Raw genomic sequence first — 22,854 nt, 5'->3', positions numbered from 1 at the left:
CGGTCAAAACGAAACGGCTCCTTATTTTCTAAAGGCACATATTTTTTTCATGCATGCACGATTTTTTTCTCCATGATTTGTGTTTAAATAGCTGAAAAAAAAGTTCATAAGATGAATGAAAACGGCATTTTCAAACCATGAAATAGCACACTTGAGCGAAGTGCCGTAGATGTCGCACCATGACCAATGGGAGAGTTATATGAACATATCTGAGTGATAAGTCAGAATTGGTATGCGTTGCATGTAGGTATGAGCGAGATGACTCTAACCGACCGGTTCGTTTGTGCTGATGCTGCAAAACAGAGACGCACTGCACTAACTCAACGACCGTGTATGTTTTTGTCATTTGTGTTAGTGTTATAGACAAACACACTTGCTGGTTTCCACATACACACACACACACACAAACACACAATTGCCCGTTTCGACGTACAAATCTCTCCACAAATATTTCATACATGAGGAAAAAGTCATTTACTCTGTGAATACGAATAGAGATGAGTGTGCGTTCTCTTTCTTGCCAGCACTTTCGGTTTGCTGTTAAGCTACGGTGTTGTCAAAAGTAGATTGTCCATCGCGCAATAATGTCGTCGCTATAAGCCGTACTGTGAATTATCTTTGTATATAGTGACATTTTGAGTTTTTTTTCATTGTTGTTGTTTTTCCACATTTAAAATTGCCCGATTTAAAGAGGACAAAACGATAAAAAAAGGAAATAACTTGATCAGCAAAATTCTAAAATAAATGTTGTTTATACGGAATTCGTCGAAAAAACAGTGTGTAGTGTTGTTGACGAGAACAAAGTAGTGCAATTTTGTCAACGAAAAAGCGCAGCTTTCGTTTGCCATTCAATTGAATATTGCATAGACACTCAACCAAAAAAAACCAAAGCAAACAACAGCGTTCCATGAAATGCGATGGGGACATGAATAAAACAGCATCTATTGCAATGACAATCGAATTGATGAAATGTCCATTTTAATGATAGAGTTTATCATGGATATTGGAGATTGCGCCCAGTTTTGTTGTTGACGATGAAAATTCCCAAGTGAAGTGTGAACACACACACACACGCATTCGACCGAATTATTTTGACGTGATTCGTAGTCGCCCTCATCAGTCGTTGTCATCATACGCTGCCATCGTTATGGTTATTGTGATTCTGATTTCGAATGATATCTACACATATTTTGCATGAATAAATGAAAAACACTGCGTTTCTGCGTCAAATAAAAGTGTATGAAATGAGGAATTTTTATTTAATTTTCTCGTTTGAATTAAACGCCGATTAAAGACCTAACAAAACACTCACACACATAAATACACACACAAAGTACAGTATTCTATACAGTCACTCAGAAGAGGCGGATATTGTGTACGATCGTAAACAGTTTGCGAATAACCAAGTAAAATTGAACACATACGAGAGGGAGAGTGAATCAGAGAGAAAAAAGGAATAAATAGCCGCTACATCGTCATGTTATCGAAATGAAAATAGCAAAATTAAACTAGCAACAAACTGTCCACACAGGAAATCGAGTGCAAAAAAAATATATAGGGGGCAACGTGTGTTCGTAAAGTACATCAAACAAAAAATTTAATATGATTTCATTCACATGAAATGTGATTTCCTTGCGAGCGGCTGAGCGTATTGTGATGAGTTTAAAATAATCCACAATGACCCAGTAAACAAATGAACAACAAAGAATTAAACAATACAACGATTCGGTGACACTGAAATCAGTGCAAGTGCAATTTAAAGTGTTAAATGTGATGCTGTTGTACGGGAATAAAAACAAGTCGTTCAAACATTCGATTAACTGTCACAATTGAACAAGTTTTGATGCGATTGCTCTAATTCGGTGTTTGCAATGAAAATTCAATGAAATTCGATTTTTAAACTTGTGTTCGCATTGAATCCGGTGTGTGTATCTGTGTGCGTCGGAAACTGGGGAAAACAAACTGAGAAAAAAAAACATTCAATTAATTGCAACCCAAGAATCGCAACCAACATAAACAACTGAAAAGAAAAAAAACTAAGTCAAAACCAACGTGGAATCCAAATCATACGGGAAGTGTGCATTAAGATTTTGTTGGTAATTTTTCTGTCGACGATTACTGATAGCACTTATGTTGCAATAACCGACTATTTCTTCTTGCTTTCTCGTATACATTATTTCTCTGTTCTCTCGTACATTTATTCGAATGAAATCACGGCCCGATTGTGAATGCAAAACGTGTTTCCGATACGTGCGAGTTAAATTGTAAGAAGAAAGAAAACAGAGAGAGAAAAAAACCTATAAAACAACGAAACAACAATTTTTGTGTGTACATGATATTTTCTTTGGATACGCACACACCAACTCCGTTGCTGAAACATCGAAATTGTGGGTTTATTGTGCGATTAATCTAAGCGCACTGTATGCGTTGTGCTGTTATTTTTTTCATGTATATATTTGGTATATTCGAACTTATCGGTGTATCCAGCGATCTAGCAGCGACCGCACGAACGATTGGTGTGTACGTTTGTGCAAGTGCATAAATTGATTGAAGCGAAGTCGGCGAGTTTACGCGTAATTTGGGTCTCTGAATACAATTGACCGACTGAAAAAAAATTTTTTAATACATCAACAAAACGGAAACAATCAGCAACGCTTATAAAGGCACAGAAACCCCGAGAGCGAGAGAGATGAGCAGGTCAACTCGGATGGCAAATTAGGAATTAATCAACGCATTCGCAAGTGTTTATGTGTAGAAAAAAAAGTTTCAATGGTGGTCGATGATTACTTGCGGATGGGCATGCACAAGTAGTGGCGAATTTCATGTTGATTTCCTTCGTGGTCAACTTTTAATTACATCAACTGTTCGATGCTTGTGCAGTATCGTTTTTTTTTTCTCCTTTTGTTGTTTTTTTTCTGCTTGAGTTAAACTCTCCAGACATAGTGTGATATCAGCGCTTCGATTTTATTAACGCACACGTGGTAGCTCAAGAATCACATCATTAAATCGAGTTCCCATCACTATTGCACCATGGCTTGAAACAACAATCCAACCGAAAGAAAGAAAAACACAACGATATGATATAGACAAAAGAAGAGTCGTTTTTTTTCTCTTCAAAAGGCACAAAAAATAATATCACGAACAATACAAAAGAGGCAAAGGAATCAAGTTCAGCTCGATACGCATAGAGAGGAGCAATAACAAATAAACATAATTAAATCGAAGAGAAAGAAGAGAGTGAGAGAGAGAGAGAGAGAGAGAGAGAGAGAGAGAGAGAGAGAGAGGAAAAGCATACACAACAAATCTCTTATTATGTTTGGTGTTTTGTAGAAAACTAATACGCACACACATAGAGTAGATAGATGAACTGACAGAAAGAGAGCGAGAAAGAGAATCTGAACTCAATTTGACGAGAACAACATCTTTCTATGCTGAGTGAGATATAACATACTAACATTGGAGAAAAGTGCGAAGCGATAGAATAAAAAACAAGAAGAAGAAGAAAAAGAACTCTGTATGTATATATACGCATACACACTGAAAGGAAGATAGAAGAAGAAAAGAAAGAAAAAATCATCGAGAATCAGATTTAGCATTTATTTGTATCGTTTATTTGTGCATACGCAACATATACTGGCATTGATGCCTAATTGTACGGCGGTAACATAGAAAAAGATACAGAAAAGCAACAAACACACAGAAAGATTACCGTTTACCACGGACTTGGAATACACTACACGAGAGCGGAATAACAAAAAAAGAAACAACAACAATAACACCACGGCGGAAGATATATATATATATATATGAAGCATTCTTAATACAGTACCTACATATAAATTATTCCACACATATAGGCAAAGCGACAGGCAAGAGACAACAAACCAACCAGCCAACCAACCAGACAGCCAGAGAGCGAGAGAACGTGTGTATATTTCGATGCCCATGTACACGTAATAATAAATGTAGAGAAGAATCGACAGAAAAATACAAACGAAAAGGAAAAATTCTGAAAAAGGAACACAGAAGAAAAACGTGAAAAAGGCAAAAATTTATATATATACATATATCAAGCGAAGAGAAGAGAGAGAAAAAAATAAACTACACACATCTCCCGAAAAATAAAATACAGAATACACCAAAACAACACAGAAAAGAGAAAGAAAGAGCACATAACTTCTGATAAATTCAAAATGGCGGCAAGTCGAACTCGTATGCAACAAACAAAAAACATATCATCAATATTTTCGAAACTGCACGGTGCACTGTCCGATGCGTGTAGCCCACAAAAAATGTCCACCGATAAGAAAACACTGGACAAAACATGGAAACTTATGGACAAAGTGGTGCGACAGTGTCAGCAATCGAAAATGAATTTGAAAAATAGTCCGCCATTCATTCTCGATATATTGCCCGACACATATCAACGGTTGCGGTTAATCTATTCAAAGTATGAACACCAAATGCACATACTGCATGCAAATGAGCACTTTAATGTGTTTATCAACAATTTGATGCGTAAATGTAAGCAAGCAATCAAACTGTTCAAGGAGGGCAAGGAGAAAATGTTCGACGAGAATTCGCATTATCGTCGTAACTTAACGAAACTTAGTCTAGTGTTTTCACATATGTTAAGCGAATTGAAAGCAATCTTTCCGAATGGGGTATTTGCCGGCGACCAATTTCGGATTACCAAAGCGGATGCAGCGGATTTTTGGAAGGCCAATTTCGGCAATAGGTAAGTGCCCGCATTCCCCTCGAAATATGACGATATACACGGATTTAAATGTTTTTTTTCTCTCTTTTGCCAATGATGATGATGATAACATGATTTTATCCTCTTTTATATCCTGTTTTGATCTATTTCACCTGTCTGTCGCATTGTTTTCGTTGCATGGAAAAGAAGCACTTGCTTTTTGCGGTTTCCGCATTTTGACGGCACGTGATCGATCAACGAGTGTTTTTTCTTCGTTCGTATGCTTATGTTTTGTTACTTTTAGTATTGATAGGATGAGCGACTCACTACCTTGTGCTATCACCACAAAATATGTCAGTGGATCGGCAACAAGCTATTACATTTTTTTTTGCTCTGTCGACAAATCAGTTTCGAAACGGTTTCAGATTATGGCATTTCCTGACAGAATGAGCAAACAATCAAAGTTCGTCACGGGTCAATGAGTCATGTTTTTCAAGTGAAAATGTTTATTTTAAATCTCCAGTATCGTATTAAAATTGAAACAATTTTTCTTAGCAAAATCTCTGACTATTGATGGATTGATTACACGTATGCAAGCTTAATCACCATCGGTTAATCATTCGTTCGCTGATTTCATTACTCACAACATTTCACTGTCGAGAATTGAACCTTATCGAACAAAGAAACTCCTGATAAAAAAAAGTTGTTTTTTTTTCTTTAATAGAACCACTTTCTCTACAGCTCGATATTATGCGCATTGAGCTCAGGATGTGACACAATGAAATCACTCATGTCACAATTGAGTCGACGAATTCTTGTCAGAAGAATTCGACGCAACAATCAAACAAATTTTTATGCCGTTTCTTGCCACGACGATCCTGTAGAACTGTTTGCGTTCGTTTTCCAATTTACATTTTTTTTCGTTTTTGTTGTTTTGTTTTTCGATGTCTTTTGTTTTTGACCCATTCAATTTTGAGAAAACAATGAGAATGAGAAAATAAGAAAAAAAATGAAAAAAAATGGATTAACGGCCACACAATAGAATCATGAAACGACATAGAGTAGCATATCGCTTTCGACACACGATCAAATATATGCGCGATGACGAAGGCGGCGATAAATGAACGAGAAAAAAAAACCAATACAAAAAAACAATTCAAGAGTAAAACGACGTACGCAAGGAAATAGAATAAATGATATTGACGCTTTCTGAATATAAGCTGTAATAGAACATAGCATAAATTGAATTTCTATCGAAATTGATGGCATTTCCACGAAACGATATACGCTTATCAATTTCTCTTTCTCAGCGCTCTAATGAATGAATTACCATCCTCGATTCTCTCAACGCTGTCACTGTGAGTAAATATCCGACTGATTTCAGTATTTATATCGACGGCGCCCATTCATCCGTAATAGGTTCGTCCACTTGTAATACAATGTAAATGTTGCTATTGAATTTGATGAGCCCACACTCATATTATCGTCATCGTTTCCCATTTTTAGATTATTATTTATTGCATTACGCGATTGCGAGAAAAATCGTCTGCCTCGGCCAAACAATCATTATGCTTTGACGCCGTAGCGCGCAAACCACCTTTTTGTTTTGTTCAATGAAGCGTCTGTTGAACGGGTGTATGTGTCTTGTCTCGAAAGGCATCAATAGATGCGCCTGAAAAACGGAGTTCACTGCCAAATTTCAAATTTCTAATTTGTTAATCGTTCAACGAATGAGCGAGCGCATGAATGAAAATCTTGCTGTTTTCACCGTACACTTCACTCGGATTACTTGTCACGACATTTAGTATGTGTGTGACAAATTGCGAGAAATTCAATTTTCAGACAGTTGCAATTTGTTTTGCAACTGTTCGAGTGGAGAGAAAATAAGGTCAAATGTCGTACACGGCTAACATATACAGTGGAACCTCGGAAATTAGCAGGTGTTTGTACTTTGGGTACTTCTAATTTCTGAATTCTTCTAATTTCGGAGGCAAATTTTTTTTGCATTATTTTTGCAGTTAAATGAACAAAATGACACTACAGTAACACCAGAACGAAATTCCCAAATAAAAATATAACTTTGAAACATACTTTTAACAAGATTCCAATATTTTTGATACTCTGCCTTAATAATTCTTTTCAATAATATTCCAATTTAATTAGAAGAATTATCAGACAAAACAATTCATTTATTTCGAGATGAAAGATTATAAAAACTATGGAGATGTATTTTTGCCATAAAAAACGAATGTAAAGTAAATTTGGAGCAATCCGAATCCAAAAAAACAAAATTTGTTCATTTTTGGACGAAAATCGAACATATTTTTAGAAGATTTTGAGTTCAATTTGCTTCAAATCAGCCATGTCTGTATATTTTAACGATGAAATGCTCCTAAAAAATTTCACTTTCAAATAGAATTCTAATTAATATGTTTTGTTTCGAGACTTTGAAGCTGAGGCTCATAATTTTCGAAAAAAAACCTCAAATAGTGATTCAATTCCTTAGTTTCGTCAAGCAATTCCAATCGATACTTTGTTCCATTTAAAATATTTTTCGTTCGATACAATAGATGCATTGCATTAAATAAGCATTAAAAAAGTACCTCTGAAATTAGAAGACAATCTTCTAATTTCAGAAGCAGCAATGGAGCGGAGAATTCTCTTCTAATTTCGGAGGAATTCTAATTTCTGGATCTTCTAATTTCCGAGGTTCCACTGTATTACAATCCAGCGGAGTAGAGTGAACACTAGGGTGTTTTCGGTATTAAATAAACAGAAAATGGTAGTTTTAGTTTGATAGAGCAGAGAATTTGGAATCGATTTCATATATTTTTGTTCGGAATCAGTCCAAGATGCCACTTCCCACAAGCAAAACAAATGTTCGTCGAATTTTGAGGTTATATCACTATTCGCTGAAACTAATCTGATATTTTCCACTTTTTTCGATTCAATCTCACTATCAGAGATGAATTCTCAATGCAAACATTTATTTTCACGTAATTTTCATTGGAAAAAGTGGCCAAATAGTCGAAAATTCACACAAATTGTATTGCCTTTTTGACCGGTTCTTCAACCATAGAAAAAACACCGACAAACTCATTTTTTTTCACAAAAATTCATTCAATGGGTTTGAAATACGCGATAAATTAACTAAATCCACTAAAATATCCAATCGGACAAAACCAGGAAGTGCATTGGTAGCCCTTCAAAATGTCAAAGAAGCTCAGATTTCATGATGACAGCTCATTTTGTTTACGTTTTGGTTTTGCTGCAATTTGGCCTTCCTGGTTTTTTTCGATTGGATATTTTAGTGCATTTAGATAATTTATCGTCTATTTCAAACTCATTGAATGAATTTCTGTGAAAAAAATGAGTTTGTCGGTGTTTTTTCTATGACTGAAGAACCGGTCAAAGAGGCAATACAATTTGTGTGAATTCTCGACTATTTGGCCACTTATTCCAATGAAAATTACGTGAAAATAAATGTTTGCATTGAGAATTCATCTCTGGTAGTGAGATTGAATCGAAAAAAGTGGAAAATATCAGATTAGTTTCAGCGAATAGTGATATAACCTCAAAATTCGACGAACATTTGTTTTGCTTGTGGGAAGTGGCATCTTGGACTGATTCCGAACAAAAATATATGAAATCGATTCCAAATTCTCTGCTCTATCAAACTAAAACTACCATTTTCTGTTTATTTAATACCGAAAACACCCTAGTGAACACAAAACACACCGACCGCAAACCATTGAAACGCGGTGACATACTCGCTTTTTCGCTGTCTTCCCATATGGGGGGCACCATGTTTTTATTTTCCAATAGGCCTCTGCGTTGCAGTAAACATCATCAGAATAAAAAGTCGAAAGCATTTTTCACAAACAAAAGTACCATTAAAATTCTCTCATCCGCTCTCCCTCTCTCTCACCTTCACTTCACTCACTTTTTGCACACACACACACACACACATGTAAGCCCTTAGATATTTAATTGAATTTGGTTTCCCAGTTCATTCTTTTTTCTCTTCGTTCTTTCACTGTTATCAGCCGAACGAGCATTATGGTTTCGAGCGTTGAAATTTCTTGCATTGTGAAAAGTGGGAACTTTTTTTTCTCTGCCACGACACGATTGATTGAGTGAGAGTAAAGCAAAAAAAAAATAGACAAAGTAGTAATGAGAGAAGAAGAAAAAACGCTGAAATATGTGCTTTGCTCAGCAAACCAGTTTGATGCGAGCAAAAAACAAATACAATATATGACGACACTGAAAAATATTTTCAGTTTTAAATGGTCACTAGAAATGCTCAGCGCTTGGCTTCGGTTTCGACGCATATAGTGAAAATTGCATACACGCAAAGGGTGTGAATAGCGTCAAATCGTACACAATATCAATTTTCATAAATTTCAACTAGTCATGAACTAGCTCAAACTATGGGCAAAAAACCGAGCCACGAAATAAGCGAAAAGTCAAAAACATGCCACCCTCACACATCCGACACTGGTAATCATTATGTTTCACTCGCACTTGGATTTCCTGTTTGAATGACGTATTACAAACAGTTATATATTTTTAGCGAATATACAAGTGAATTCGATAATAGATTGACAGTGTCATTGATGCGTTTGCGTGTAATATTCATCAATAATAATCGTTGAAAGTGCCGCTTTTGAGGCGAGCAAATAGGCGCAAAACAGAGCGGAAAAAAATAACAACAATAACACGAACAGTATCGGCAACGACAACGACCAACGTGATTAAGTATCAAAACAGAAGCAAAATGAATCTTGTTACATTTGTAACGCATACTTTTCGTGATTTCATCACCGCAACACATGACTGAGTTGATTGCACAAGTTTGGAAAGAAAAAAACAAACAAAATAATAAACTAAATGAGTTTAAGGTTGGCTCACACACATATGGCTGCGAAAACGAATTGTCAAATTAATCGTCTGCATTCCCTTCCAAAAAGGAATACCCCGATTGAATGGAGCCCGTGTGTTCGTTACACATTGCAATTTTCATATTATTTCTTTCATTTTCGAGTTGTATAATTCCGACGCCGCAGTACGCAAACACATGCCACAATTGCAATGAGCATAAACCGAATGCGCCACAAAATGAATATTATATTTCCGCCAGAACGAAACTATTTTTAAAAATGAACACGTTTGAAAGTCGTCTAATTTTAAATTACCGATTTCATGCAAAATTATTGCACCCAAACCAACAAACGATGTGCATGCATTGTGAATGTGTCAAAAGCATTGGCTTTTTTTTCGGATCGAATCGAATAGAAAAGCAGAAGAATAAGAAAAAAACGGCAAGCAACAAACCAAACGAATAACATGTTTACAAATGATTTAATGTCGAGTCAATTATGAAGAATAAAATAAAAACATATGGAAAAAAAACGAAGTCATTACAATTCACGTTTGAAGTGCGCGCTTCAATGAGTAATGCCGATTTTGTGTAAAATGTATGTGCGTAACATAAGCACGCACCTTGAAATTATTTGCTGTAGTGCAATCGATAACAATTCTCTGTTCGTCAATGCATAAGCAAAAATGACACAACCGAAAAAAAATGTGTACAATTCATTTCGTGCAAGCATTTGTTCGAGTGGTCTTCAAATTCTCAATTCATAAACCATTTGGATCTTCTTCTTCTTTTTTCTCATTTGTGAAAAATATGCCTCGGTTGGAAAACTAACATCGAACTAAATTGTGTATTGAGGGATTTGTATTATGGCACAAAATCACTGGTTAATGCAGGTTAGGCAATTCATTTCTACCTGGTTTTCGTTTTTTGATGTTGAATCTATCGGTGCCCATGATTGTACTGTTCATTGTCAGACGAGCAAAAGTCAAACGGAAGAGAGAAAACAGAATGAAAATGTTGGGTAACACACAAAAACATACTCACACATATACGCACATAAAAGACACAGAAGAACGGCCTCAAGATGATGGGACAAAACAAAGAATATTCTCAGCACTCACACCGTTTTGACCTCAATTAACAATCAATCGGGTATCTTTGTGTGTCTCTGTGTATGTGTATTTTATGTTCTTCCTAGATAGTAGTATGCTCTTTCGTTTTATTTTTATTTCTACGTGATTCGTCTATTAATTTATACGTTTTTGTATCTATGATTTTGGTTCTTGGGCTGTGCAGCAATCGCTATCGCCTATGCATAACACATACCATAAGTCAAGGCACACATAAATGAATTAATAATATCAAAAAAGCCGGTTTTTTTCTTTAACGGAGACACCGATTCCAAATCCGACCTGTGAATATGCATGAGGTATAAGCTGAACGAAACATACGACGCATCGGTGAATATGGCTATGGAAATGAGCGCCAAAGCCAGTATCTCCGATCGAGTACATGAAATCCGATCGAGATTAGATGAAAATCAAAATCGACAAAAAATAAATACGTGCTAATTCTCTGTATATAGTGTTCATACGGCCCACGATAAATTCGATTGAAATTACAGTCGAAGGAGCCACTTTACACATCGCTAACCCAATGCATAACACTCAAATATGGTTTACGACATTGCTGAAAACAGCGCGGTGCGCACAAACAAACAAGTTCATAAGACAACGACGACGACGAGACGATGATGGTTTGGTTGAAGTGTACGCGCGGCCGTAGGCTGATTTGTATAGCTTATTTGACCGTGTCGTTTGAAATAATATTGAGAAAAAAGAAGAAAAAAAAACAAACCCGAACCGAAAAGATGTAATGAGTTTTTAATGATGATTTACATCATGAGCCGTTCCATGCTGCCCAACAAAACCCAATCAAATGATCACTGCTCCTAATTCTCTAGTGTGCGATGCACATCCAAAAAAAAAAAACATTGATAAATAATCTCGGTCAAAGTGTCGATGAAATGCTCTCTCGCTCTATCTTTATACATCTGCACCAATCTCACACATTTTACTCTATTGAATTCGGGCCATGGATATGCAATCTCTTTTTCGAGTCACATTCAGTGTAATCTGTTCTCCTCTTTTTATGATTATAGCTGTGATTATGTTCAGATTTGGAGCTTAAGTTTGTTTCGTCTTTCTTCTACCTCTTTCGACTCCGTTTCTCTGCCATGATGAATGGCTCTTCGGTTGTCTTATTCGTTCGTTGGAGTTGTACGTGTGTAATGTGTGTGTGTATATTGCTGTTGGTTCCATGAATATGAGCGGTAACGAATGAATGAACTTCACACTTGTGGGAAACGGTGCACACTCTCTCACTCATTAGATAAAAGAGAAACAACGATGTAAACACGAATGTGATGAATGCGTCGCCAATGAATCTCTTTTAATTAGAACTATCTCAACCAAATTTAAAATGAGCATTTTGAAATGTATCTTGAGCTATTCGGTTTTTATTAATTTAACGCGTCTCTCAAAAGCATTTTTAATTACATTTCAACATATTCATTTACGTATATAAAGTTTTGATAATAATTTAAGTGCATCGAAACGGCAGCACTCTATGACTGTTTGTGATTGTGTGTGTGTCGAGGTTCAAACGCTTGCGGCATCTTATGCAATTTATGAACGAACCAAGTAGCATCTCGCTTTGTTCAAAAAGCGAGAAGAAAGATTGAATACAAAAGAGAAAAAAAAGCGACACAAAACGTGACTTCTTTTCGTGTGACAAGCGCAATTGTTTCATTCAACTAGCATTCGAGAACAATACATAATTAGCCATGAGAAAATGAGTCAAGTGACCGCAATTATACTACTAAATGCATTATTCTTCCATTAATAGCATAAGAAGCGAGCAACCAAAATTGATTTTACCTCGTAAATGCCGATTTTTCTCGCTCTCGGTAGCCATTACGATGGTTTTATGTGTACGAATCGCGTTCGAAATAATTCACCGGCCGTGTACTAAAACCCATATTTATTTGAAATTCCATTTTTTGTTCTCTCTCTCCCTCTCTGTTTCACCTCTCGAAAATTCACATTTTTCATGTCAAATCTTCTTTTATCATTTCATAAATTTGATGTTATTCATTGTCTGTACAATGCTATTTTTGGTCGGTTCGACACGCACAAAAAAAAATACACACGGCATATTACTTGCGTTTAAGCTATACGAAATGCCCCTTGAAGATTTCTCGGAATAAAATCATCCTTAAAAAAACGTTTGCACAAAATAAACATTTTTTATCTTTTTCGTTCTTTCTCCACTTTTATCATTCTCTCTCCTCCTCACTCTCTTTCCCCCTTTCGCGTCGCATTTTTTTCGGAACTACCACATCAAGTGAGAGATGTAAAAAGAAATAGAATAAAAAAAACACACACACAAGCAGCAGCAATAACAACAACAGCATAAAAAAAATGGCTAATTGTGTTTGCTTTGCCCATTATATGTTAATATTTGTTTGTAATTCGTCTTGCGAAAATTCCATGCGAAGATCAAAGGGAAATGCTCACGGAATTCCATGCAACCTCGTATTCTTGTCTATTTCTCTTCGTTCTATTTCAGTGTTTGGCTTTTCGTACTTGAACAACAAAAAATTGTTGAATTACCGTTCGTTTTCTTTTTTTCATTCGCTTGTACCTAAACACTCAGCACATTATCTGGTGAAAGAGAAAAATATTTGAAGAAGAAATAAAATGTGACGATTGTACATCGAGCAAATTAAAATTTAAAACATCATCAGGTTTCTTTTTTTGGTTGTTGTTGCTTCACACTAATTTGTATTTTTGCACCTTTCCAGTACGTTGGTTCCATGGAAAATTTTCCGCCAAGAATTATCAAAGGTACATCCAATTTCATCTGGTCTAGAAGCGATGGCGTTGAAGACAACCATCGATTTGACATGCAACGACTATATTTCAAATTTTGAATTCGACGTATTCACACGGTAAGTGGAAAGACCCTGCACACAACAAACATCTTATTATTTGTAATCCAAACGTAAATCGTCTTGAACTGTTTGCGCGCTCTCAATCTGCGCTATAAATATGACATTAAATAATTTGTGATTTATTTTGTTTTCGTTCGTTCGCATTTCACTTTGTTTGCAGTCTATTTCAACCGTGGAGCACACTGCTACGGAATTGGCAAATTTTAGCTGTTACACATCCGGGTTATGTTGCGTTTTTAACATATGACGAGGTCAAGGCCAGACTACAAAAGTACATACACAAAGCTGGCAGTTACGTATTCAGGTAAAATTAAAAATGCATTGCTTGCATCAATACAATTACAAGTGCACACCCCAAAAATTAGAACAGCGATGAAAATGCGTTGATTTGGTCCGATAAAGCAGCGATTTTCATTTTTTTTATTCGCTTCAATTGACGCATAAGTGCTGGGTATAATATTTCGACACTTTGTATGATACATCATGCTATGATAGCTAAACAATAATAATGAGAGAAAAAAACAAGACCGCAGAGTGTCGCTTCGCTCCACTCTGCGTTTTTGAGATTTTTGTTACTTATTCTATTTTGTTATTTCACAACAAACTACTTTTTTGCGCACTACATGAAATGTATTCCATCGAAATAACTTTGCATTAATATATCATTAAAGTCGTCCCTTTTAATAACACTATGGATTAAAAGCATAGTACGAAGGATATATATTTGCAACAAAATAGGTACAGAAAAAAGATTTTCTTCGTTATCTCAATAATGAATTACAAGATCTTGGTTTAATTTCTTTTTTGAAAGATACATACTGCCTCTGGGTTAAAATTAATAAATAATATGAGCATAGAATCGAAAGTCACTTTAATTCTGTTCAAGACTAAGATACTATACGAAAAATTAATGTAATTTTTAAACAACATTTGATAATAAAAATTTGATTGGCGCTTTGAGATACTATGCACTTATTTGTCGTTACTGCCACTAGTTTGAATTGAATAAAAAATATGAGCATAAAATTGAAAGCCACTTCAATTCTGTTCATGGCTCAAAAAATTATTAGGAAAAAAAAATCAGATTAGTAGCTCTACATTTCATATAGTGCTAAAAAGCGAAAAACAATTCTATTATATTGATGCCCGCCACTCACTGCCACTTTATCTTTTTCTTGTGTAATTTGCGCTCCATAAACAGATTATCGTGTACACGCTTAGGACAATGGGCGATAGGATATGTTACGGCTGAGGGTGAAATTCTGCAAACAATTCCACAAAATAAGTCACTATGTCAAGCGTTGCTTGATGGCCATAGGTAAAGTATATTCTGTTTCATCACTTTTGAAAATTGATACCGCACATAGCAACATTGCCAATGATCCATCAATTATTACCAATATATATATATATATATATATATATATATATATATATATATGTCGAATTCCGTTTGTAATTCGTTTTTTCTATATCTATTTTTCTTTCTCTGCGTCCGCTCCATTCTCGCTCACTAATTCGATTTGTGCGTTTTGACACATCATCGATTGTACGTGCGCTTCGCTCATTCGAAACATGGTTCATCGATGATGGTTTCGCAATCCGAATGCTGTATACGCAAATGAAACAACGCACAGAGAGGGATTTTATTTATATCCAGATGGGCGACAGGCCAATCCAGATCTATCGTTTGCTGTACAAAGTCCCATGGAGGATCATATAACTGTGACGCAAGAACAATATGAGCTCTATTGCGAAATGGGTAATCATCCTTTTCTCCGATTTACTTACATCTCGTTGCTTAACGATAAACGACGCAATTGCATCTTATTCTAATGCGATGATTCGTCTTCCGTTCTTCTTTCTTCCTTTCGCATTCGTCGCATTCTCGTTTAACAGGTAGCACATTTCAGTTATGCAAAATCTGTGCGGAAAATGACAAAGATATACGAATTGAACCATGTGGCCATTTGCTGTGCACACCATGCTTGACCGCTTGGCAGGTTGACTCTGAAGGACAGGTACCGATCACATTTCTTTAGTGCACTTTAATCAAATATTCCACATATTTCAATGCGAAAATATATGAATGGCATCGTATCATTTTACAGGGTTGCCCGTTCTGTCGAGCTGAAATCAAAGGAACTGAACAAATTATAGTCGATGCATTTGATCCGCGAAAGCAGCATCATAGGAATTCAGCCAATGGCCGACAACAAAACGTTGATGATGACGATACTGAGGTATAGTTAGCCAAAACAAACAAACAAACCATCTTAGAACACACATCATCCCACACAAAATGGCTTTACTGCAACCAATTCCACTCACCATTTAAATCAATCGATTCGAGAATGCAAATAAATATACGTGATATACATTCGCACTCATCAGAAGCCGAACATTTCGTTTCATCACAGAGATTTTCGGCATCTGATTCAATGAACGATTGACTCCACTCTCACGGAACGAACTTTCAAACATGACACTATAGACCAACGAAAACAACGCCTATTGCATAGATATGCATGTATTTGATAGTAATTTTACCATTTTTTTTTTTTAAGAAAATGCCTTGTTCAAATAAATTGGATCACAGCTCATTTCTAATCCAAATAATGTTCATCGCTCATGCCCCCTCCAGAAAAAAAAACATCCATACTAGCTTATCATTCAAAATCTCTCGTATCTTTATACGAAATAATTGGAAACATTAATTCTCACTCATTCAATTACGTCAATGCACTAAAACTTTTCTAAAAACTGCGCCAATTTCATTTATTCATCACGATAATCGCCATGCTCCTTGTAATCCACTCGCTTTTCCACTTATTTAATTTAATCATCACATAATGCATGAATAAATGGAACAAATGATGTAACAATTGAACACACTATGGGGCTAAACCATTTGTGGATGTACATAAATGAATTTTCCATATCTCTTTGCTATTTTCATGTTTATTCCATATTCTTCGGTTTAGTGTTCGGTGTATCATTTAAACTAATTCGATTCGTATAGTTTCACTATTTAAACTGAAAAAGTCTCATCAAAACGCTCACTGTTCGTGTTTATGGGTTTTCCGATTTTATGTTTGTGTGTGTTTTTTCTATCGATTTCTTTTATATATGTACGGTGTACGCGCATTTAACTTCAATTGCTTCCTCTTTTTCTTTACCCAATTCCCAAAGCTAACATTCTCCCAAAGTCATTTCGGTTGAGGATACTCAGTTTTTGTTGCGATTCATTTGCTTCCATGCAAATTGGGTTTTCGTGTTCTTTTTTTTGTTCAAACTAACGAATTAAAATAGTGATGCTTTCAAATTTGCTTTCATCAATGTTCAAAATCGAAATTCGGTGTTGTAACTTGAACGAATTTTAGACAATTGAATGGAGAAAGATGAAGAAGAAGTGAGAGAAGAGCAATGCAGAAAAAAGAACATATTTCTCGAAATATTTGTGATTCCAAATTAATTTAGGAAAATTGTATTCATATAAACAAAATGTAATTCGATTTTTTTTTTGTCAATTTTCGATTGGACGTAATTTTTTAGAAATCGTTTTTAGATCCAATTAGATTTTAGAATGAAAAGTGAATATTTTTTTGTGAACCAAAATTTGCATGCATTTATCCACGCACAAACTACACACACTCGAAAACGATACAAATTGTATTGATATGCATAAACGAAGATAGGCGGAGATTTGTGTGTATCCATTGAATTGATGTGTTAAATGAATCAAGTGCATGAATTTTTTTTTGTCAATTTCACAATGTACACTGTATGGAAGCATCGATGATTCCGGGCATCTACCTGACTTCAGAATGCAATATCCAAAACAATACAATTTGGTCGTATTACACTACTTGCATACATTAGTGCTATCCTTCCCCCGAAGAATCAAGAAACTAAATTCATGCTGTATTTGTGTGTGCTGATATTTGCATATAAACAGAGAGTGTCTTGTCGTTGCTGAAGAAGCCTGAGCTGAGCTGAATTTGCTGACTCAGACGCCTGAAGCGTTATTTACCCGCATTCAAACTGTCAAATTTTCATTGCTAGCAAAGATTTACATTGTTTCTGAAGAACAAGTTTCAGGATTGGACTGTCAGTTTTTTTCATTTGGTGTGCACAACCTTCAAATGACAGGTCAAAGCGTGACGGGGAAAATGAAACATATTTTTTTTGCTAAGGTGGATATTTGCAAGCAATGAAAATTCTATACCGCGAATGCGTTTAAATAACGCTTCAGGCGTCTGAGTCAGTGAATTGAACTCATTTCAGGCTTGTTCAGCAGTTATATAATACTCTCTGTGATAAAACTTAGTCGTGTTTTTTCCCTTTGATAAGAACATTTGTTTTAATGCTTATTATTTGTCTTAGAATTTTTAAGTGTTTCCCCCCCCCCCCCCCCTTAAGTTTATATACTTAAACACTAAAAAAAATCATATAGGTGATATTTATTATTTTGTAGCATATTATTCATTTGCTTTAAGTTATGTGGAATGAAATAATTCACAAAAATAGGCCTAAATCGATAAAATTACAGAATATGAATAATGAACTTATATATATATATACACACATATTTCTTTTTCTGCGTTTAATTTTAACGATATGTAAAGAGAGCGATTGGAGCATGAAATGGAATTTTATTTTTTGTCGTTTTTTTTTCGTGTAATTATTGCTTTGAAAAAAAAAAAGATTTTTGATGTACAATATTTTTTTTTTTACAAAACGAATAGGAAAAAGGCCATCAAAATTTCAAATACGACTTATGCAATCGGAAAATGTTTTTTTCCACTTGGATGAGCATCGAAAATGAAAGTGAACAATTTAATTTGCCTAAGAACCAATATGCACAAAATAATAAAAACCAATTTTTAAAGAAACGTAATAAATCAATCATACACTCAATTTTACCAACTATCGATGTTACCGTGTTGCTTTTTTTCTTCTTTTCATTTTTTTATACCACTGTTTGCATGAGATATTTTGTTAATATTTTTTTTTTTTGCGAAATTTTTGGCAATTCGTATATTTCTGTTTCGTATATATAGTTTCATCGCTGGCTCAGACTCACTTTTTGCGCTCTTTCTCATTTGTGTGTGTGTTTTTTTCTTCTTTTTTTGATATTTTGTTTTAGCTTGAACTATTTTTTTTCCATTATCTTTGTGTGTGTTGGTGCCTCCATTTTTTACGTGTTTTTTTTCTCTGTAAATTTAAAATCACACTTTCGCTGAGCATTTTGCCGTTTTCCAGTGTTGGCTTTTCATCATACTTAGCCTTTCCTATTTTGTAAATGCCACTTCATTCATCAATCTATTTAAAAAAAAAATTCGAATCTTCCCCTTACATCTGTATCGTTCGTTAAGATTACGCATTCAATTATATTACGAAGATGAAGCAATTTCATTTAAAATTCTCAACTAATTGGGTTTTCAGGATGCGAGCGATTTTAATGTGGCCACATCATCGTTACATGCGTTAAGCAACAGTATGGCATTAACACGTAGTGATAAACAGAGTCCGCACTCTTCACCGCGGATGACTAGGCGTAGTGCCACGCCGAATATACAAACGCAAGGCACACTGAGTCAGCCAACAAGTAACGATATCTATGCTAGTCAATTGCAACAACAGCAACAGCAGCAAACTCAATCAAACGTCAAGCATACGGTACAGTATACATGATCTCAATTTTTTGCTTCAAATTTTTGTTTAAATGCACAAATGAACCACCTAAATTTGTTGCTACGAAATGCACACATTCCAATCGGTTTTATTCCTTCAACAGCAATCGATAAGCCAGAATCAGGTGACGCAATCGGCACAATCACAACCGCAATCGCAACAGCAAATGCCTCAAATGTTGAATAAGCCCATAAGCAATGTGCAAGCCCTAGCAATAAATGATGTTACAAGTTCAAACCAAAGTCTGACGGCGCCGCCATTGCCGCCACGCAAATCATCACCGAATGTGGCCGATAATTCGGTCGTTAACCGTATGCTGAAGCCTCAAACATGTGTAACTGGAGCATCTAGTCTCGTGAATTTATCGAACAATACAAATCTATCGGCATTGCTATCGAAGAGCTCCGAAAATGTAACGACATGTGAATTTGAGGTTCCAAAAACGAATGCACCACCCGTACCCAAGCACAATGTGGTGGCAAAAGCAACGGATGACATCGACGACAGTTTGAAGCACATCAGTTTATCAAGCGTGGAAGATGCATGCGATAAAGTAATTGTTGGACCAGCCGAAACAATCAGTGGAATCATTGATACGCGTCCGCTTGAGACGCGCAAACCGATCGTCGGTACCGGTACGAATTTAAGTGGTAGCAGCAGTAGAAGTGACATCGATAGTAAGGAACAGAAACTAGTCGCATCGAATTGTGCAAATAATCTGTACCACTTAAAATTGAGCATGCAACAAAACCAAATTCGACATCAATCATATCCCAATCACATGCAATCGCAGCAGAGTGCATCGAAGCAACAGCAACCATCAAAATCACAAACGACACCGCATTTGGGATTGGAATATGTGAAATTGTGCACAACATCATCATCATCGTCATCGACGACATCGCTGGCGCCAGGTCAACAACAAAATCGCGCTCATTCAGCCAACAACTCGAATGGCACGAGAAATGTAGGTTATCCACCCAAATTCCAAATGAAAATGAAATGTTTCACCCTCTATTGATCTATTGATCGATCAATCGATTGACCAGGCATTCTAATGACTATTCTATATTTCCATTTTTGTTATGCAGACATCCGATGTTGGTTTGCCATTGCTTTACGAAAACATAGCGAATGTGCCATATGAAAATATCAATTTAGATTACATAACAAGACTGATGAATGAGGGCTATTCGAAGGAGAATGTCATCACAGCATTGGGAATTTCGCGAAATAACATCGAAATGGCCTGTGATATACTGCATGAGTTTGTATCGAAAAGCGGCGCTTAAGTGAAGCATCATGCATACCAACACACGACCATTTCCCCCAAAAAAACTCAGACAAAATAAGAAACAAACAAACATATGCAAGTGAAATATAAATCAAATAAGTACAGCGGGGTCCATTTCATTGGTTTGAATTTTCTAGTAAACAAATATTGTCAAAAATGAGATGCTAATTTATCAGAACATGTGAGTGATGTCACTCTCGAAATAGGTACAGGTCTCTTATGTATAAATACAGCGCAATGCACAACCCATACATTTGTAAATGATAAACAGACATTATGATCGTTCATGCGCTTCAAAATATTATTAAATTTTTTTTGTTCTATTTTGCCTTCACACATTTAACATCCTAATAAGAAATGTTACATTTCATTTCATTCTTGTTTCTGGGTTTGCTTTCGGTTTCATTTATTCATTTGTTCATCAAATTTATGAGGATTTAGAATGAAAACATGAAAGAAAGTTTAGTATCTTTTTGTCATCTTCATCCGAATAACTTCACTAAATATAGTTATGTAATGTATAAAACAAATGTATTCTAACATATTTCAACGTAAGTTTATGTCCGATAAATGCAATGCCACACAGAAGAAAACAAACAACACATGCAAACACAAAAGTAACACAAATCAACATTTTCAGCATAATTTTCCAGTCATTTTTCTACCTACATATTCGAGATTTACAGCTTAAAAAACCAATATGCATATTACATTATTTCTCTATCGTCTATGGGGTTAAGGAAACTACAATTAATTTCGTGGAAAATCAACTTAACCAAAATGCATCCTGAGCCATTGATGAAACCATACCATACGAACTGCACAATGCCAAATTATTGAGGAAATCATATTTAAGAAAAAGTGGATTTGTGATGACCGACACCAATTTCGACTTTTATTTTGCTTCAAATCGTTTACCTGCACTTCCGTTACTGCACTTTGTTACTCTTTCCAATAGATCCATTAAATTGAGTTTTTTTTTATTTGGAAATTCCCTGTTCCGATCATCACTCATTCGAAGATCAAAGACGTAAGTAGTAGATTCATTTCTAATTTACAATGGTTTTTTTTATCAATTATTTGCATCGAAAACCTTCTTGATGTTTAATAAATGTTTTTCTACTTCTCTCTTTATTTGCAGATAGAAAACTGTGGACCCATTTCACTGGTGCAATTTTTTTGGCAGACGGACAACAGAACCGACAGTTTTCAGTTGCTGATCTATAATCGGTTCTGATTGATATACATCAAAATGTACCATTTTAATGGTTACTCGAGCATTGTTATTTATGGATCCATCAATATATTGTGCAGTGAGCAGTTTGTGAATGGTGTGCAGTGTGCACGATAATTTTTGGATACAAGAAAAACGAAATGATCCCAGATTGAAAACCCAAATCGGAATCAAATTTATTTGATACAGATCAAAGAAATTATGATATTCGAAATTTTAGAAATTAACTCTTAAACACCAAATTGAACAAATCACTGTCATTCGTTTTTGGATTGGGCGAAAAAAATTATAATAAAAATTTACTTTTCGTTTCATTTATTGAAAATTTACAATATTTTCGCACAAACAGCATTATTGTTTGATCAGAAACAAAATTATACTTTTAAAAGAGCAAAAAAAAAAAAACAATTGTAAATTTTCCTGGGTGAAAAAAAAGAATTGGAAACCAAATTAGTATATAAAATCATCAACCCTTCCCCATCCATTTGAAGCTGGTTGTCGGGCCGAAAACACAATCGAATTTCAACGAAAGGTGTTCATTAGATTTTTATGGTATACACATTGAATTATTTGATCGCACATTTGGGGATTAGATAAAAACAAACAAAAAAACCCTTTTCCATTAAGCAACACATGTGTGTCGAGAACAAAACGAAACAAAAAAAAACAAGTCTAAATTCAGTGTGTATTGATATGTATGTGTTTAAATTTACGTTTTAAAAAACAAGTAAGAAGAATGAAAAAAAAAGCTTTTGTCTTCAAAGTGAATTGAAAACAATGTGCACAGTGATAATTCTTTCAGATTGGTTTTTTGTCTTTCAAAAAGATTTCGGAGAACTTAAAAGCATAAAAAAAAATTGTAAGAGTTTATTTTTTTAATACCAGAAAAGAAAAACAAACAAAAAAAAACGAAAAAAAACTATTGGATTTTGACTAGATTTAGGTGCACATAGAGAAACAAACCAAATGAACGTATATGTTCCATAATTCAAATGACATTATGTTTCCCCCAGACAGAGAAAAAGTTGGACAAAAAAAG

At 35.2% G+C, this 22,854-nt stretch overlaps 1 protein-coding gene across 10 annotated transcripts; it reads left to right on the top strand.

The window, feature by feature from the left end:
• The first annotated feature begins 498 nt into the window (after nt 1-498).
• LOC129574016 (E3 ubiquitin-protein ligase CBL) lies at nt 499-22,223 on the top strand. 10 transcript variants are annotated; one of them, XR_008688653.1, is made up of 12 exons: nt 506-4,738; nt 13,441-13,587; nt 13,751-13,894; nt 14,792-14,908; nt 15,228-15,352; nt 15,490-15,611; nt 15,702-15,833; nt 19,039-19,272; nt 19,391-20,254; nt 20,379-20,787; nt 21,322-21,611; nt 21,723-22,223. XR_008688653.1 is itself a non-coding variant. In XM_055455283.1 (11 exons), the coding sequence occupies exons 2-11, from the start codon at nt 4,194-4,196 to the stop codon at nt 20,577-20,579; spliced, it is 2,631 nt and encodes an 876-aa protein (XP_055311258.1). In that variant the 5' UTR covers nt 499-602; nt 3,331-4,193; the 3' UTR covers nt 20,580-21,226. The 10 variants fall into 10 exon arrangements, 9 of the variants coding, with proteins under 9 accessions (XP_055311258.1, XP_055311259.1, XP_055311257.1 ...); XM_055455283.1 differs by lacking the exons at nt 21,322-21,611; nt 21,723-22,223 and having other exon boundaries at nt 499-602; nt 3,331-4,738; nt 20,379-21,226; XM_055455284.1 differs by lacking the exons at nt 21,322-21,611; nt 21,723-22,223 and having other exon boundaries at nt 499-620; nt 3,331-4,738; nt 20,379-21,226.
• Nucleotides 22,224-22,854: the final 631 nt, after the last annotated feature.

Source organism: Sitodiplosis mosellana, unplaced genomic scaffold (genome assembly GCF_009176505.1).
Source record: "Sitodiplosis mosellana isolate CC-2019 unplaced genomic scaffold, AAFC_SMos_1.0 Smas_scaffold_6150, whole genome shotgun sequence".
Classification (NCBI taxonomy): Eukaryota; Metazoa; Arthropoda; class Insecta; order Diptera; family Cecidomyiidae; genus Sitodiplosis; species Sitodiplosis mosellana.
The sequence above is the reverse complement of the archived record's forward strand: the minus strand, read 5'-3'. Positions and strand labels throughout refer to the sequence as shown.